A 20,424-nucleotide genomic window follows, 5' to 3' on the forward strand; every position below is an offset into this window, starting at 1 on the left:
TTTTCATCAATGTTTGCTCATTTTAACTTCTGTTATTGTTGATTGAGATCTACAATTTGTGTCTGTTATTATAATATCGCTTATATAATTATTTTAGCAGTAACTTAGACTACAGGTTGAATGTAAGAGTACTGTAATTAAAATCACTGGTAAACACATCTCATGGCCGTGTAGTGTAATACATCAGTTACATGTAGGCTTAATGTATATCAACGTTCACTGCCAACAATTATTCTTTAATGGATTTGCAAAAATGTTAGCGAGAAAGTGGTTACCGACAACTTGACATACCTGTTACTTGAAGCATTTAGTTGCAGGATTAGACAGCGCCGTGCCGCTCACTGGCGATTGATGAGTACACAGTGGCAGTTGTCTTTAGAACTTTATAATTTAGACTTTCGGATTATTTGGGTAAAAAGTTGTGAAGATGGTTTCTAAACTTCCGTTGTTTATTATGTCTTTATTGCGACCTAAAGGTACAGTGGAATTTATTTATGTTTTAAAAAGTTGAAATACTTGTTACATGATTTCTCGTTCTGTATTTTACCAAATTTTGTAAGTTTAGCCTTGAGTTTAGGTATATATGTTAATCTGTTCCAACATGATGTATAGAGTTACATACATATATTAAAGGTTATGGATACAGTAAATATAGATTTATAGATGATAAAAGTAGAATATTAAACAAAAAGATGAAGATTATAAACAGATATAAACAAGAGTTAGATGATGGCTGGGACTAGATATTACTGCAAATAACAAAAAACAAACATGAAAATGAATGCTGCTGTTATGTGAACAGACATTACACACCATAAAAATCATACAGATATTTATTTTGTCAGTTCAGGAGCTGCTGTCTTCATTAGACAGTTAATACAGAAACCTAGACGTTGAAACACAATTCATTTCATAGGACAATTTCTCTTTGATTTTAGGTCAAAATAAATTTTTGAAATGGATTGACACCAGCTCTAAACAGTTAATAGTAGTTTATAGATTATATTAATGATACAACAGGCCAGATGGTTTATAAATATTCTAGTATATAAATATATGTTTATATTTATGTAAAGGCAATTTGTTATGATTAAGTTTTGAAATAACAATTTATGTAGAATATATTGGCTCATATAAAAAAATTAGCAGAATTATTTTTACTATATTGTCTAAGACACATAAAGATTGTGGATTTGAAATCACTCCAGGGAGCCATGGTGGCTCTGACTCACTAAGAAGGAGACCTTGGATTTGACGCGCTATTGGCTGAGATGTTCCTCAGAATTTACCGTGTAGCTTCCCATGTCAGTGGTCTAGTCATTTGGATGATACGAAAAACTAAGGTCCCATGTACACGTTGGTGTGCACATAAAGGATCCCTTGGCAGTTGGAATTCAAGATAAGAGTAGGCCTTCGCTATGCCTTCCAGACAAAATTTCCGCCGTTGCACGGCGTATGTCAGTATTCATTATTAGCCCTGTTGATGCAGACAAGTAGGACATGAACTCCCATTTCATTTCAGTAAAATCCAATCTAAGTTAAACTTGAAATGGCCATAACTTAAGTTATAATAGACCAGATAAAATTCCTTTTGGTTGTGTATGTTTTATATTCAACTTTTAATATAGCATGTTGAGTTTTTAAATTTATGATTTAACATTCAATGGTTACTTATATTGAGTTGTATCCTAGTAGTAGTAGTTTTTAAGTATAGACAGATCAAATTATGTTAAATCAACACTTTTAATTTTGACCTATCTTAGCCATCTTAAACTTATAGGATTTATAGAGAAGAGCCCTTGAGATTATGTCTTTAAGTATTTTAAAACAAAACTATTGGCTTTCAACTGCTGGCTTTCTTGTCTGTACCATAAAAATATCTGAGATGAAGTAAAACTGTTGATGTTATTTGACTAGGTGATTTAACCTGTGTTCATCAGCCATAAGATGAAAGTAAGAGTATCGGAACTTCTCACAGAAACACCCTATCGGAAAAAAGCCAGACTCACTTCCAAGACGTTGTTTGTTGCTTAATAGCTCAATAAATTTCTCTTTTTTTTTTATGTTCCCCACAACAAAAATTCCTATAAATTTCCTGGTAACTAAATATCTTGTTTAAAGATACAATATGCAAGTTTTTATGCAGATATGACAGAAGTTGTCTAATCCAATCCATATTTAAGCCATTCCATGGTCTAGAGTGTTTATTATGAGCTTGACATGTTAATAATGTCTATATGATAATTTATATAACATTTGAAGCCAGTAAACGCCCTGCAATAGGCAAGTTTAATTCTTGCATAATGCTTCTTTAGATTGGTTTGAATCTCAGGGCTTGGTTCATTTTAGATATAAAAAACATTTTCCCATACAATTTTGACAATGTTTGTAAAGATTTGATTTAAAAAATCTAAATTATTTTTTTTTATATTTTCAGTCTCACCACGGCCGCATCCATCAAGTGAACCAAAGTCGGCACCACCAACCATGGCACAGTCATTAGGTAATGAGCATACACATGCCATGATATACAAGTCAAATCTAATGAAGGTAAGTCACTTAATTCAATTTTACAGTTATTTCATTTGTTAATTAACTCGTGAGTGTTGACAGTAAACCTTGTTGGATCTGGTTTACAAAACATACATATAAGTAGTTAGTACACACAAAACAAATATATTTATTATATTACTGTTGAATTTGACCTCATGAGAGTTATCAGCCCTTGTAGCAACTCCTGAAGACAGAATCAAAATGTCCAGATTTTGACATGTAAAACTAAATAATACGAGCAAAGTAATAAAAATTCTAAATATTTATCTCCTGTCTGAACCTCAAACAAAATGTATATGTTAATTGACCATACTTCTGTAAAACCATTTAACATTAGCATACCAACACCTATTGCTGGTCCAAATCATCTGTTTCCTGTCATATCAGTTATTATCACACTAACTGTTATAAAATAAGTGTTATAAGCAGGCCTTTAAATAACAATGTTGGATGTAGTTGACATTTTATTAGTACCTGCATTTTGAACTTTGGTCTGGATATATATCAATAAAAACACAGAAAAAAACAAATCTGTAGCAGACAAAATGAAAGGCACCATTGGGATTGTGTCTGTGACCAATGCCTTATTTTCAGGCTTGGTTAGAATTGAACTATAAAATTTACATAGTGAATATTTACCCCTTTAGGTATTTGGTTATATGACCTGAATAAATTGTAACCCACAACAATTCCTTGTATAAAATAGAATCAAGGCACCATTATTTTTTGTTTTCTTTCTTCAGACTTTAGTTTGTAAAAGAATTTTACCGTTTGTACGTATAATATATTGTCCCATGTTTTGTGATATTATAACATGTATTATCCATTAAGCTTCGTTCATTGCTCTCTGTTTTACTGTCAGTCTTATCGATTGGTTCAATAATAAGTTGAGAATTAATAATATTATAATATGATAGTGCAATTAATGTTCTCATGTTTCATGTAGTTTCATATAGAATTGTTGTGTTTTTGTGGTTAAGATCAATAAGCATTTTCTGAATAATATCTTTATTGCCCTTTTCGGCATGAAAAATTTGATATATGTTAAATTAACAATAATTGAATGTGCATCTCAGTAATGAAACATAAATTTTGCCAACCTACGCCAACCCTATTAAATTACCAACAGACACATCCAATCTGCCTCTATATCTACAATGTTTAAACATTGATATTGACTTATACTGAACATGCTTTTTCGGAATACAGGATTGAAAAAGTCCCTCGCAACCTCCAATTAACTCCCCTTCCAACCCCTTCCCTCCTATCAATTTGCGAATTGTTATAACATTTGAAGCCTGATGTTTGCTACTTTAAAATGCTTGTCTCCATAAAGGGGTTTTGCTAGATTTGTCAACATTGAATTACATTTTGATTTTAGGCTGACACTTTAGAAACAATGTCTGGATAAGTGAGACCATGATTAGCCACCTCCAGGAATAAGGGTTAAAGCAAACCCAAGCCGATGGACTATTATCAGGACTATCTGGCAATATACCTTAAAAAATTCTTTATCTTTTATTTATCTGATATCGAAAAAGTTTCAACCATGTTTAATTTGAAGTGCAAACTGTTTTTGTGACCATATGAAGGTAACTGTTAATGCACTGTACTAAAAGTATATAAAACAGTTTTCAATTAAATGACTTCATTCCTATAGTTAGTTACCTACAGTACAACCGTGTGTTTTGACATGTATATATCATTAAATACCTTTTAATTTCACTTCACAACCATGTGTTTATAAAGTTCAGTGAGTATATATAGCCGTTATTATACAATCACATGGTTTGGTTTATAAACAATGACTGACAGTTATCCTGATGACCATCTAATTAAAACACAGATCCTATTTTGTTATGCTTTTTTTATAGTTCAAAATTTTGTTTTACTTGTCTTTATATAACCCACGTTCTGGTTGATGTGATGGATTAGTCAATCAGACGGTCTGTTGCGGCGAGTTCTTGGTGAGCGGTGCATGGAACTGTGGGTATCCCTCTAGAAACATCAACACTGATTGGTTAATCAAATGTCTGATGTAGTGGAGGCCATCGAAAGTATAAAAAACTAAACAAAATATAGATCTGTATTTTAATCAGATTGCCCTGATGATGTCATAGCCAGCATCTCAATTGATGAATTCCAGTCAAAATAAGTTGTTCTAGAGGTTCTTTGTTGTGAAAACTATATTATTATCAGATAACGAATATGATATAAAGAATCTGCAACGGGTAGACCGTGTACATAAAAGGAGAATTATTCCGCTCTCTACCTATGTTGGTGTGGCACTACGTTTCAAATCCAACTCAACACTCGGTTCTTTGTCTGGGAACATGTTTTTGTTTGTAATTTGTTTGTGGAAATATGATGAAAGTACGATATTATAACTACATAAAAGGGAATTTATTTTGCTATACACCTATGTTGGTGTGGCACTATGTTTCAAATCCAACTCAACACTAGGTTCTTTGTCTGAGAACTTGTTTTTGTAATTTGTTTGTGGAAATACATGTAACCACTAACCTACACGTAATGTAATTTATGTATAAAAACTGACATGAATACTGCCGTTCTTTGATAAAGATGGTCTCAGGTGTTTAACTACAAATTACACCCCACTGAGATTTAATCCATTATAGCAAAGATATTATATCATCTGTTTAATAGATTGACAATTTAAAAACAATTATCTAGGTCAGGTGATCAGGATATGTGCACCTGTAACTATATTATGCCACATTAGTTTTTTGTTTTATGTTTTTACATTTCAGCTGAGTCAGGATTCAGACAGTGATAAGATGGAAATAGAAGATTTAGGTTTGTAGAATTAAAATTTACAATCTTCTCTTGTTGAGAGACAAGATAAACTAGTTACCTACTCCATCTTGCATTATGGCCCAGTTTGTTGATAACTGGGGCTGAAGTGAAGAAAAAAGTTATCCCATGTTGGCATATTGCCAAGTTGTTAATGTGGTTTCTCCCACAGATTCTAAAATAAACCTAGAAACATGTAGCCAAGATAAAAAAAAAACATTCATATGAAACATTCATTGCCAAGATAACAAACATACATTGCCAAGATAACAAACATTCATATGAAACATTCATTGCCAAGATGTTGAACATTCATTGCCAAGATGTTAAACATTCATATTAAACATTCATTGCCAAGATATCAGACATTCATTGCCAAGATTTTAATCAAATATTGCCTAGATGTAAGCCATTTGGCTTAGTTACAGGCCGGTAGAATATGGATTAAGAAGAAAGAAGCATCCTTTCCCATTGATCTATTTGTTTTGAGGTTTGATGGTCTGTTATCTGGGGTCCCATATTTTAGGGCTCCCACTTCCATGTACCGGTACACATCATAAATTGTAAGTATGTATAAAAGTTCCATTGACAGTAGGAATTTGAAGAAGGGTAGATAGAAATGCCACTGCTGTGTCATAATCCTCTTTGAAGTATTAAATAGAAATAACCAAATGTTTTTAAGTTATAGTGTCAATTAGCTCCCATTCTATAAAGTATATTAACAAAATAAAACGGTTTTAAAAAAATGTTTAAATATTTATTTGAGCCAATGACCTCTAAATTAGGCCATTCTCATGTGAATGAGAGATTAATTCTCATGTAAATAAGTAACGAGTAAAATACTTGATGAACCTTCAGTCATATTGAACCCTGTTGTCCCTGTCTACCCATTCATTCATCAAGACTGTTTTCGATGTTCAGTGTAATGTCAAAATTCTTCTAACCCCTCTCACGCCATTGACTAAATGTATTTACACTACTCAAAGGTCTTTCAAACACTGGGTATAAATTTGTAACCTTTGAAATAATAGACCTAGATAGGTGTATATAAAACAAAATGTAAAAAACTTGATTGTGGATAACTTTTTAAGTATGTTTTTCTGCTGTTATAAAAAGATTTCACAAGGTACATTCAAGATTTTTATCACTTTCTTTATTAACCAAAAGAAAAGAAAGTTGAATGAAGACATTTTTTTATGATTGTTGTAAATTTGTATTTTTAATTTCTGTTTTTCAGAAGACAATATAGACCAAGCTTTTGGTAAATTTATGCGAGCCCATAAATGTTATGATTTAATACCTACCAGTGCCAAATTGGTTATTTTTGACACCCAATTAAATGTAAGTATTCAACTTTATTTGGGGTTTGTCTGCCAGATTTATTTCTGTGTACCGATGTTAGTAGTGCAAGAAATTTTGTTTTACCAAAACAGCACAAAAGGGGACAACACTTTTCCAAGCTGGGCATAACAAACATAGTTATTGCCAAATGTTCGTTGACATTGTGATGTGTGGTTGAAATTGAGTTGACCTAAAACAGGATATTTAAATACCTGGATGTATTTATAGAGCTATTGAAAACATTTTATTATAGGTATCACATGTATCTCAAAACTCAATATATTTTAAAGTAAAGACTAACTATGTACATCTGTGCATTAAAAATAACTTTAATGAGGAATAGACTGGCTTGTATGAAAAATAATTATACCTTATTTATATATGGCAGTCTGAAATCAGTACAATTAATTCATTTGATTAATTTCTTAACAAAATTGATTTTTAGTAATCACGTTTTTGATTGTGTATGATCGTAAGCTCAATATTTAATATTTTTTCCTGGCATCAATATTTGGGGGTCCTACATGTCACTTGTTTTACAGATAATCCTGTGATGTTCCATCTTTATAATCAGTTCACCACTTCTATTAGCCATAATGCTAGGTTCCTACTGTCGTGCGATGCGTTATTGAGTCCACGATCTGCTACGATCTTCGATAGGATCAACACGATTGCTACGATTGACCTCAATATATGATAAGACCTGATAGGATCACCACGATTACTTCACAATTAAAACCACCATTTCAATCGTAGCACAAATCATCAAAGTGGGAACCTTGCATTACCAGTATATGTATGTATATATACAGTTAACATTCTTGGCTGTGGTATTATAAAATATTGGTGGACAGATTCTAATATTGCTTCAAAGCATCATATATTGAACCGGGGTCATAGAGATGTTAATTAGTTGAAATATTAATATTTATTTGATTGACATGTTTTGTTATAGGTAAAGAAAGCGTTTTTTGCGTTGGTATATAATGGTGTTCGAGCAGCACCACTATGGGATTCTAAACAACAAGATTATGTAGGTTCGTATACATATTTAACATGTGTATATTTTTAACACTAGCAATTGTATGTAAACAGGTACTTGACAGCGCTCCAATATTATATTTCAGTCCCAAGTGTCAGTTAAATTTACTAGCCGAGATATGCCATAAAATTAGTCATTCATATTTAAAATTCATATCAAAACCCTGATAGATAAATTATGGTGAATCGATTTTGTAATAAATTGACTAACAAACGAAATTTGAAGTGAGAGCTATTATAACAGAAACCAGATTACCAATTATTTATAAAATCTAGGGATAAATGACAGAGTGAGATATCTACTGCTAAACAATAAATGCTTGGATTATTTTATTGTTAAATTGTATGATAGTCAACATTATAATTTTTGATGTAGACTATTTTGACTGCCTAAGAACTTCTTTTAAGTGACATTTTGTAACTGAACAGTAACATTCTACAAAAATATATGGAAAAACAATTACTGGTTTATTAACATGCAATGTTTTGATAGAGTATAATCGTTGAAACGTTTCATGTTAATATACCAGTAATTGCTATTACCTATATAATTTTTAGTGTATTTTGACTGCACCACTACAAATCTATGGCTAATGTTTTTAAATAATTAATATTATATATTCTTGTATTTATTTTCAGGAATGTTAACTATAACAGATTTCATCAATATACTTAAAATGTATTATAAATCTCCACTGGTAAGTTGAACAGATTTCTTTCCACATGAAAATTAGTCCAATCAAAATGGTTGTGACAGTAGGAATTACTTGATGCTGTTTTACTGCAATGTTTGTATTGTAGAAACGTGGAGGATGTTACGTAATGAAACCAATTTCAGAACAAATTAGTTTAATTTCTGAACAATACAACAAATGGAATAGTCTTATTGGGTTGTGATTTACTGAGAAAAACAATGGGTTGGATACAGAATTTCAATTATAGGAATAAAGAATTATATATATGTGCATTTAATGTGAATTAAGAATCACAGATAACGTTAAGAATCACAGATAGTCATCTTTAAACATTGTACTCTTGATTACAGGTAAAAATAGATGAATTAGAAGATCATAAAATAGATACTTGGCGAGGTAAATATTTAACTTCTTCACAGTAAAATTACTTAAACATACATTATGCAAGAGCTAAATCTGTCTATTGCAGGTCTTTCTTTAGGCCTGAAATGTTATCTAAATTATTAATTATACATTAATTAACCCATCCAGACCATAATCAACTCTAGATGGCATCGCTTTCCTTCCCCATTAAACGATTAAATGGATAATCGAGACTATGCTGTTTATCGTACTGACTTTAGTAATGATGACCGAGGCTAGGCAGAAATTTGATTCGCTTAGTTCTCGGTTCATAGTGGATCAATTTGAATGAAATTTTCAGCAAATTGCTTTTATGTTATCTAGTTTTTAATTATTATAGTGAGAACTGACAATCTCCCATAATGTATCTTTAACTAGATAGTTAGTGTGCTCTTGTGAGTTACATTACAGATCTAGACAGCTGGCATGCTCTATTGAGTTATATTACAGAACTAGACAACTAGTGAATTAAAATATTATGGAACTAGACAGTTAGTGTGCTGTAGTGAGTTATGTTGCAGAACTAGACAGTTAGCATGCTCTAGAGAACTAACAGACCGGTTCGAGAAGGCAGGTTTTTGCATTTGGTATTTAGAGTACCTAGGCCGTTAGTTTCACATTCAAGCCATCGTATAGTCCATAAAAATCAGATGTCTCCTTTAAATTGCTACCTATTATATACATACCATCTTTTATCTAAGAGGATAAGACAATAATAGAAGTATGATTTATTTCATAAAGTTTAAAATGTATATTAATATTTTATTTATAGATTTATTTAAAACACAACAGAAGAAATTTGTTTGTATTGATCCGGATGAGAGTTTATTTGATGCTGTTAAAAGATTATTAGAATCACATGTACATAGATTACCTGTTATAGAGAAAGCTACTGGTAACGCTATCTATATTCTAACACACAAACGAATATTGAGATATCTCTACCTCTATGTAAGTCTTTTGTTTATTTTTTATACTGACATTTAATATTAAAGTGAGGTTCTTCTGAAAAAGGGGGATTGGATAGCCGAATGGTTAGCATGTGCACGCTGTATCATAAGGTTTGTCATTGAGTCAGCTGACGTGGTTTCCATTCCCTGGGTGTACGTGACAAGGAGTAGGGTCGCCTGTCCATCCTCATGGGTTTTCTCTGGGTCCTCCAGTTTTGAACTAAAGCTGAACCATACATTAGTCCCGAAACGACGTAGTTAATGTAGAGTGGATATTAAACCCCATTTCTCTCTCTCTCCCCATCTGAAAAATATCTCTCGGGGTGACATATTTGCATTTATCGTGATTATTTCTACAGTATATATTTCTCTAATGGATGATGATGTAAAACTGCTACAATACAGTAGTTGAATATCCTAACAGGACAAAAGATACACAAAAAAACCTACAGAAAAACAAAACATGTGCATGTTGATTTAGGTTTGAATGACAATGCAATATAAATGTTTCATTCTTAAAATAAAATACTTATTTATACCTTCTGGAAATAAACAAAAAAATTAGTAAAATAGAAAGAAATAAAATACAGTAATTATATTTTTCATTATATCATGATTACTAGGGGTTTTTTTCCTCTCTATTATAGTATATGTTGATTTGTTTATATATATATATATGTATGAATATGGTATATTTTAGATGAAGGATTTACCATCACCAGGATTTATGAGTCAGACATTAGAAGAATTAAATATAGGAACACTTAAAAATGTTATCACTGTAAGTAGCTCATGATCAATAAACTTAATAGAACACCTCATACCACTTATCTACTATAGTTCACTTTTGTTGTTAAAATTTCTACATTATGACTTAATTATAAAATCCTATATTTATAAAATTTTGATTGATGTCTAAATCAAGATAGGGATGGGTTGGTCTAGTGGTCTAATGTGTGTGCTTTAGATCATAAGGTATGTGGAACAGTAGGATGTTAAACCCCATTTCATAAGGTATGTCATTATCAGGGGTCGCAATCACGCAAAAATCTGCGTATTTCACACATTTTTTTTCAAAATAAACGCAAATATTGACGGACGCTGTATAATTTACACGCAGAAAATTTCCCCGACGTGAGAATAATTAGATTATTCTATGTCGTCGTTTGTACAATTTATGTGCTTCACCCGGCATTTATACACCTCTACTGTACGTAGTCTCTGTAGTTTTTTATATTTCCTCTTATTTCATTCATAAGTTCATGGCAGTAAGCCTACTTAGCTATCCTATTGGAAGCAATAAAGCGCATTTCATACAAGAGTTGGGATTGACTAGAACAAGATATACTTTTTAGATACAGCCAATCAAATGTTGGCTTTCATAGCGATAGTTTTCTCTTTACGTCCTGTCGAAGTGAACGATTGAAATGACTGTGCCGTCAACCATAGACATGCCGTTAACCTCCAGTCGTCATTAGACTAAATACAGTAGGCATATCAATGAAATAAGGATGCTTAAAATAAGGTTGTTCACAAAACGACTTTACATGCTTCTATATTGAATATTTTAAGAGGCTCTTCACGCAGATGTAGAGGGCAAAAACGCAAAATTTTGGAATGTCTGCGTATTTTTACGCAACTCGAAATTGATCCACTGCGACCTCTGGTCATTATGTCAAGTGGTGTGGTTTTTGATTTCAAGCTGGTTATATAACAAGGAGTAGAATCGTCTGTCCAACCTCATGAGTTTCCTTCGATTAGTTATTGAAATAAAATTGAACCATATATTAGTCCTAAAATGACCTAGTTTGTGTTGAGTGAATGTTAAACACTATTTCTCCCTCTCTGTATCTAAATCAGAAAGTGTAAGCTGTTTGACAAATAGATACATCAGCTGAAAGTCCCATCTTTAGTTTAAAGTCGATCTTTATTATAATCATATGATGGTTAACATATTTTCCAGGCTACAAAAGAAACACCTCTTATTAAAGCCCTAAATTTATTTGTACAACATCGTATATCTGCTCTACCCGTGACTGATAACCAGGGAAAGATAGTTGATATATATGCTAAATTTGATGTCATTGTAAGTATTCATACTAGTATTTTGATTTTAAGCCTCAATACGCCAAATGGCTAATAGCTATTTTCTTTATTTAAATTTTACAAAATTAATATTGTGTCGGAAGATGTTTTTTTAGGTACCGTAGTAATCTAGACAGTTAATGAAAACATCCAGGTTAAAAGCCATCATGATGTTTGTACCGGTAGATGAAAACAAGTTATTTTTCGGTAACTGGTGGACATTCTTACAGAGAAAATGATCTCATGAAATCAATAGAAAGTAACACCATTGATTAATATTTTGCTAAAACAAAAAGCATCATGTGGTCTAAGGGGAGATAAGAGAGATAAGCAGATGAGTTGCCTCCCCTTGTCCTTGTTGGTACATTTGTTTTATTAAGGCTTTGAGATCTTCTGAAATAAACTGACTTTTAAAATATATATAGCAATTATATGCTGTTTTAAATTAATATTTTGTTATGTGTTTTTCAGAATTTAGCAGCAGAGAAAACATATAATAATTTAGATATTACAATAGAACAAGCACTATTACATAGAGATCAGGTACATTTTCATTTTATGTTTAATTTCTGTTATAATCTATCAACAATTGGATTTATTTATTTAACTATGGCCAGTGATATACAAATTCTACATGTTTATATGTCTACAAATTTATTCTAAATTTATTTTTTGGCATTGAAAGTGAAATATAGATATTACAGTTATCACATTTTTGCTCAAATTTCATAGTTTTTCATCATATAAATTTACCTCTTAATTCAATGTTGAGGATTCTTTACCAATATGTTTAACCACACTTGAATTTTACAGTAAATATACATGTGGGGTAGTAAAAGATCATAAGATTCTTATAGACAATTAACAGAAGACAATTTTTACGGGAAATAATCATTGGTTTTACATAATCAAACACATTGCTCCTTACACAAATTAAATAACAATAACAAGAAATAAAAAGTTAAAAGATTTCACAAAAAAACAAACTTATTATAAACAAGTTGAGCTGTTACTTCTTTGATGGATATGTAATAATTGAACATATTAACACAAGGTACAATTTTATGGATACACAATTACTGGAATTGTGTACAAATGAAATTGTACTTTGTGTTAATATGTTCAATTATTACATACCCATTAAAGTACAATTTCATTCATACACAATTCCAGTAATTGTGTATCCATAAAATTGTACCTTGTGTTAAGTTAAATTATATCTGTTTAACTGTTTATATATAAATGTTTTACAGCAAGGAGTTGAGAGTGTAGCCAGATGTAGAGCAACAGAAACATTAAAATCTGTTATAGAAAGAATTGTAAAGGCTGAGGTAAGTTGTGTGAGCGAACCTGGTTAATATTGTTAGATCTTATTGGCATTCGGAGAGGAGAACACCCTTATGACTGACTGGATAGCATGTATGTCTTCCAAGTTAACGGACATAGGTTTCAATCCCAACAGAAGCTATACCTGTCATGTTCACATAAGTAATAATTTGTATTGTAATTTGTATCTGGGAGCCACGGTGGCTAGGTGGTTAAGACGCTGGCTTGCTAGCCTGGAGGTCGGGTGTTTGATCCCTGCATTGGCCGAGAAAGTTCATCCGGATTTCGACTTGGTATCCCCTTGTCAGTGGTGCAGAACGGAAGGGCCTGACAAGGACAGCTGTCTAGTCCTTCAGATGATACGAAAAACCGAGGTCCTGTGTATACATTGGAATGCACATAAAAGATCCCTTGGCAGTTGTAATTCGATATAAGAGTAGGAGATAATGCCGCTGCCCGTGCAAAATTTCCCTCATAGCACACTGTATGGCGTATGCCCGTCTTCATTAGCCCAGTATAGGAGCAGAACAGTAGGACGTTAAACCCTTATTTCATTTCATTTCATTTTGTATCTGTTAAACGAGGAGATTCATAGCTTATCTAAACACAAGGGTTTAATACTGCTCTGAATCTTTCTGCTTCTTATTTCTAAAATATAAAGACATCTTTAAACCATTGTAAATTTTGATCACATTGGTTTTCGAACTAGCCAAACAATCCTAGCAAGAGTTTTAAAAAAAACCCTCAAAAACTCTTTAGCTATTAGAGTGTTTACAAGCTTTTGGTGACAAGGGCCATAACTTACCATTGGCAAGAAATCAAGACAGACTTTCTTGGCCAACAACAGAAGAGAACCTGAGACTTCTTGGTTAGCAAGCCAGTGTCTTATTAACTGAGTTGCTGTGGCTCCCCACAAGACTGTTCTTTTATATATTACTGTATTTACTGGGTTTTTTTACAGGTGCATCGTTTAGTTATTGTGAATGATAAAGATATAGTAACAGGAGTTATCTCACTATCAGATATCCTAAAATATATAGTTCTTAGACCCATGGGTAGGTAGTATTAAAATATATAGTTCTTCAACCCAGGGGTAGGTAGTTTTATTATATAGTTCTTAAACCAATGGGTAGATAGTATTCAGATATATATCTAAAACCTATGGGTGGGTAGTATTAAAATATATAAATCTTAAACACATGGGTAAATTGTATTAGATTTAGTGTAAATGTAATGGCTGTAGTAGAAAGAGAAAAGCACAAACCTCATGGTAAAAATGAAACTGTTCCTGGTCAAATTTAATATTCAACAATATTTCACATACATTATACCTCTGAAATGTTTTACTATAGTTTAAGTTGATTCTATTTTTTGTCATATATTTCCAGAAACTCACTGAACAATACAACAATCATATGGTTGATGATCATCCTGAAATATTAAATTGACTGATCACCAGTGTAACAAGAAGAGTGTTTAAAACAGCTAATTTATTTTAACATCTAAAACATTCATTTACAACTGTATCAGGTTATGTATTGTTAATATATAATCTTCGTTTCTCGTTTCTACTCATATACAGTTTTGTCAGATATAGAAATCAGAGAACAATTACGATCATTAATTTCAAGATAGGAAAAATTCTACCTTGTGGTTTGAAATAATGAGACCTATTTCATAAAAAAACATTTTGTACATATGGTGTACATAATCTTACTTAGGATAATTAGACAATTAGTCTGTGTTGTCGAGGTGATCCATCACAGCAAACATTTAATAAAAAAAAAATCTATTTTTGTAAGTAGTTTTAAAAATCAATTTATGATAATGCATAAATAGTGCTACTAGTGGTTTACATAATATTATTGTTTTAATTACTTATTTCATGGTTACTGAAGTTTTTTATGGGAGGTAACTCCCATGATGCATTTACTTGTCACATGACCGCTTGGCAGTACAAGACATTGTAATTAATTAGCGTTGAGCCAAATGTTAGCATTTTAGCAGATTAAGGTCAATTATTCAAGAATACATAGAACTGTATGTCTATAATAAATGAAGATACTAAGACAGTTTTCATAAACTATTGATCTTGGCCGTTAAAATACTCTGTTTACTGTTACAATACATTGAAATGACATTGACGTCGTCGTGTGACAAGATGACATGACTGAGAAATAGTCAACCATCGTGACTAAACAATTAATAAGCGTTTGCAAAGCAGACTTTACATGGTTATGTGTAATATTGTTCCACCCTTTTATCCACTTGAATTGCTTTGAGTTAAAAGCAGGGCATGGTGCCGAGTGAAGGACTCATAGATTTAATAATGAACTTTATTGTTACTATTTGATAATAAAAAAAAAAATGTCCATACATCTTCAATTGAATTAACTACATGTATATGAATATGCTAAAACATTGAGATATTTGACAAGTTAGATTTATCTACTATTGAACTCCTAAACTTAAGGTGAAAATCATATATCAGTGTATCAAGAAATGCTGTTAGCATCTACCATTGTCTGTAGATGTAAATTACAATGATACATGACTTGGGAGAATGATATATGCAAGCCTGAGTACTACTGTTAGATTAATATCTATTAGATCATACCTTATTTACCAACATGCTACATTTAAAAATAAATTGTTTATTTGATCATACTAATGTTAAAGGAGCCTTCCCAGTGAATCAAACAGGTTAATTGTGTGAGAAAGGCTCTGTGTTACCTATTGGCAGAAATACAAACTTTCCACATGTGGTTTGGGAAAAGGTCCCTGAATTCCACAATGTCCACTGTCTCCAAGTGCCTGGATAATTATTTCTACATACTGGTACTTGGCTATGGTAGTATCAATTCACTCATAGAGTTTGATAATGAAACTCCTTAAATAAGTGATGTAATCATGATTAGCCCCATACTGCTCCATATTTTGAGTTGAAATTTTTAGACAAAGGTGTTTGGTTGAATTGTTTACCTACAACCACTTTTATCATCAACATCTATGTGTAAAATCTGGGACTGCCCCTTTAAAACAAATGTGATTAATATGAAAAGAAATGGTGTGATATATTCAATGTTAAACAGTGCTATTAAATTATAATGATGTGATAGTTAGATTTATTTACAGGAACAGGAAGCCAAATGAAAGATTTGTTTGATTATTAGTATTTTAATATTACTTCAAAAAAACTAGTTAGATTTATCATGTATGCATAATTATACAGATCTTTCCTTGGGGATACAAGATACTATTATTTGTGGAACAGAATTAGGATTGTTGACGCTTTAAAACCAAAATGAACAAGAGTTGTTTCCCTTTAATACTGTTCTTGTAGGGGTTCTAATCTAGTCTAGAAGTATAAATGTTCATTGTATCATCCTGAATATAGTAATATGATTTGGTATTTATAGAAAGTATGTTTGAATGTGTATCTACACCTAAATTCTTGATATTCCTAAAGCAAAGTTTACTAACATAATTAGCCTTTTGGATGAATCGCCAAATAATGCTCTTTACCATTGCTTTGAGATATATGGTATTCTAAAGTTCCTGTTAATTAGAAAAAATACTATGAGATAAATGATATTGCACACAAATTTAATACTCTCTGTCATTACATTAAATGCAGAAAACATGTATTGATGTATTCAGAATTAAAATTTTAAAATGAAATTTATTTAGGTCTATGAAAAAAGAAATATGCATATTTTGTAAATAATTTAGAATTAAGGTGTTTCATCCAATATTTATTTTGTATGGGCATTATTATAGATAATATCCACATTATTAGATACATTTTCATTGTAAATATGTCATTCATTAAACTGATTCGAGGGTGGTATATATAATTGGGTGAAATAAGAAAGATGAATTTAAATCGTGAACTTGTCAAATTTGTAATAAAACATGCATAAATGTAAAATTATTCATATCAGAATTTCTTCTTTTTTCTCTTCAAAATTGACAAATTAGATTATGTAATAAAATGATTTGGTAATAATATATCTAATGATTTCAAGGATTATATTCAAAAGAATGTGGTGTAAATAAATTTTTCTAATACATCTTGATGTCTGTTATATGTTTTTATAGAGAGGGAGTAAATAAAATGAAATTGAACGTCCTACTTTTCTGCACCAACTGGGCTAATGAAGACAAGGCATATGCCATACAGTGTGCTGTGACGGAAATTTGGCCCGGAGAACGGTGCTACGCCTACTCTTATTTTGAATGCCAACTGTCAAGTGTTTTTCTACGTGCGGGAGATCACGTGGCTTAGTGGGTAAGACGCTGGCTCGCTAGCCTGGAGGTCGAGTGTTCGATCCCTGCATTGGCCGAGAAAGTTCATCCAGATTTTCCGGTGTGGTTCCCCCTTGTCAGTGATGCAGGATGGAGGGCTTGACAAGGAAAGCTGTCTAGTCCTTCGGATGAGACGAAAAACCCAGGTCCCATGTATACATTGGAATGCACGTAAAAGATCCCTTGGCAGTTGGAATTCGATATAAGAGTAGGCGATAGTGCGGTTGCCCGGGCAAAATTTCCCTCATAGCACTCTGTATGGCGTATGCCCGTCTTCATTAGCCCAGCATAGGAGCAGAACAGTAGGACGTTAAACCCCATTTCATTTTATTTCATTTCTTCTACGTGCATACCAATATATACATGGGGCCTCTGTATTCTGACTCATCCCAACGACTATACACTATCCTTGCCAGGTCCTCCGTCCTGCACCACTGACCAGGGGAACCTGCGCCGGAAAATCCTGAGGAACTTTTTCAGCCATCACTGGGATCCAACCCGAGAACTCCTGGTTATTCTATATGAGGAGTCATAACCAATTTGGTGTTCCAAGGTAAACATAATAAGCCAAAAATGAGGAATCAGGCTTAATCTAACGAAATAAACATTCAATAGAGCTGGTACCAATACTAATGGAAATAATACATCAGATCATTCTAATTCAACCCAATTGATTTGGTCCGCAACCTAAAATTTAGGGACAGAATAACAAGGTAACAATCATAAATGTAATACAGGGTTAAATGATAGAAGGTTTAGCACATCAATATGAACAAACTAAAAATATGGCTAAAGAACGCACAGATTGGGGGGGGGGGGGAGGGTGTCGCACAGATGGGCTGTGGCCCGTAGAAAAATGGGGATGCCTGGTCTAAATAAAAGAGTTTTAGCTAAAAGAAGCATCATCACCATCTCCAAGATCAGAAATCTTATCAATGTTCAATATTATCATATGCACGAAAATGCCATGTTCAGACAGTGTCGTTAAACGGTGCATAATCATAGTTCATGTAGACCCGCCCACATAAATATTTTCCCCTGGAGCTCCATTTTGGCTCGCTGCCTGGGTTAGAAGCAAGGTTTTCGAAAGGTGGGGGACAATTAACAAAAATATATGGGAGTGAAAGTTCACCGTGTTTGGCGGAATATTACCCGGTTGGGGCTGACATGTCATAATACTCCATTTCATTCAAATGGTTAAAGGGACACAACTCTATTTTAGGTACATTTAATTGCGCATTTGGTAAACTGGAAATACATTCTTACTCTGAAAATAAAGGGTGCTATCTTTATGGCGCAAAACAAACTTGTATAACTCCGCAAGCGGGTTATTTTCCCTATAGTATGGAAAGACCACGCGGAATTCAGTGCAAACTAAAGAATATTAAAATGGTAACTACCGGTGGCCCGCTACTGAAGTTAGCTTTACATTAGTCTTCAACAATTAGATTTTCGAACTTAAAGGAGCTAAATCTCGATTTTTTTGTTAGCCTAAAATGGGTCATAGCACATATAAATGTAATATGAGTGTATATAGACTGATTTACATTCTTTTTTCTTTTTTTGTTATCGTAATTTCTAATTAGCTTTGTTTGCCGAAATAAGCGAGCAGCCCAAATTGAATAGCAGGGTTAGTCTAGTCTACATCAGAAGTACGATTTGACATTTCACTTACGCACTGACGTTTTGCCTCATTTATCAAGGCGCCTTATTACAAATTGCACTCGAGAGCATAGCGTATACGCCGGTGTGTTCTGGTTTTAAAATTGTTCACTGTGTCTACAATATTGGATATCAGACGCCCATATTTTCTCGGTAAGAGAACAAAATAACTACTGATTGGAATGGACCAATAATTCATGTTTGTAGTGTCGAAGACTCTGGATACCATTGAGTTAGAGCGCAACGCTCTTGAACTGGCTATCAGCAAGATCCCCTAATTATTATCAACGAAAATTATGACCCCCCCCCCCCCTTCCATGACCTAGCAATTTTATAAGCTGAGCTCAATAGAGTATTTAAATAAATGAAATGAAATGGGGTTTAACGTCCTACTGTTCTGCTACTACTGGGCTAATGAAGACGGGCATACGCCATACAGTGTGCTATGAGGGGAAATTTTGCCCAGGCAGCGCCAATACCACCTATCTTGCATGAGATGGACAGAAAACAGGCTAAAAAGCGATCTTTCGTACAATCAGGAGAGGTAATCCAGGAAATTATAGTCCGATATGCGCGAAAATTAAAATGGATCGAAATCTCTGGGATATAAACATATACTTTAAGTTTCATCAAAATCAGATAACAATTCTGAGCTCTAGACGGTCCACAATCTTAGTATTACATACTTTTTAAAATCGGATAAAAATTGTGACCTCTAGAGGGCCCAGAATCGAGATCTTTGAGATATAAATATATATTCTAAGTTTCATCGAAATCGGACCTTTAGCGGGCCCACAACCTTACGTATTACATAGCGGGTCAACAACCTTACGTATTACATACTTTTACTCTATTTGCGATCAAGGAGCGGCCATTTTGTAGGGCACTTTCGATCCGATTTTTACGAGATTCGAACTTAATCATCATCAAGGTGTAACGGTGATATATTTAAACGAGTTTTAAAATCGGTTAAAAATTGTGACCTATAGAGGGTCCACAAGCTAAAATCGCGATTTTTTCGAACAATCAGGGGCCATAATCCAGGAACTTACGGTCCGATATGCGCGATCTTTGGGACATTAACACATGTTTTAAGTTTCATCAAAATCGTACCATATTTGTGACTAGGGGTCCACAACCTTGATATTACATACTTTAACACTATTTGCGTACATATAGCTACCATTTTGTCCGGCAGTTTCGGTCCAATTTTCACGAAATTCGAACTCAATCATCATTATGGTGTA

The 20,424-nt window shown here is 32.9% G+C and overlaps 1 protein-coding gene across 22 annotated transcripts in view; it reads left to right on the plus strand.

Moving 5' to 3' along the window:
- Nucleotides 1-17,280, plus strand: part of LOC126832302 (5'-AMP-activated protein kinase subunit gamma-1) — a 134,610-nt gene extending 117,330 nt beyond the window's left edge. For 12 of the 22 annotated variants that reach the window (XM_050563028.2, XM_050563031.2, XM_050563032.2 and 9 more), the window contains 14 exons: nucleotides 2,438-2,550; nucleotides 3,297-3,326; nucleotides 5,325-5,370; nucleotides 6,605-6,708; nucleotides 7,664-7,745; nucleotides 8,389-8,447; nucleotides 8,795-8,840; nucleotides 9,619-9,797; nucleotides 10,497-10,577; nucleotides 11,760-11,882; nucleotides 12,353-12,424; nucleotides 13,135-13,212; nucleotides 14,169-14,262; nucleotides 14,596-17,280. In XM_050563028.2, coding sequence (XP_050418985.1) covers nucleotides 2,438-2,550; nucleotides 3,297-3,326; nucleotides 5,325-5,370; nucleotides 6,605-6,708; nucleotides 7,664-7,745; nucleotides 8,389-8,447; nucleotides 8,795-8,840; nucleotides 9,619-9,797; nucleotides 10,497-10,577; nucleotides 11,760-11,882; nucleotides 12,353-12,424; nucleotides 13,135-13,212; nucleotides 14,169-14,262; nucleotides 14,596-14,606 — 1,118 coding nt within the window. In that variant the 3' untranslated portion in view covers nucleotides 14,607-17,280. Of the gene's footprint in view, nucleotides 1-157; nucleotides 477-2,437; nucleotides 2,551-3,296; nucleotides 3,327-5,324; nucleotides 5,371-6,604; nucleotides 6,709-7,663; nucleotides 7,746-8,388; nucleotides 8,448-8,794; nucleotides 8,841-9,618; nucleotides 9,798-10,496; nucleotides 10,578-11,759; nucleotides 11,883-12,352; nucleotides 12,425-13,134; nucleotides 13,213-14,168; nucleotides 14,263-14,595 lie in introns of those variants that run through there. The other 10 variants (XM_056103329.1, XM_056103334.1, XM_050563045.2 and 7 more) reach the window with 4 other exon arrangements.
- Nucleotides 17,281-20,424: the final 3,144 nt, after the last annotated feature.

The sequence above is a fragment of the Patella vulgata genome, chromosome 9 (genome assembly GCF_932274485.2).
Source record: "Patella vulgata chromosome 9, xgPatVulg1.2, whole genome shotgun sequence".
Taxonomy (NCBI): Eukaryota; Metazoa; Mollusca; class Gastropoda; family Patellidae; genus Patella; species Patella vulgata.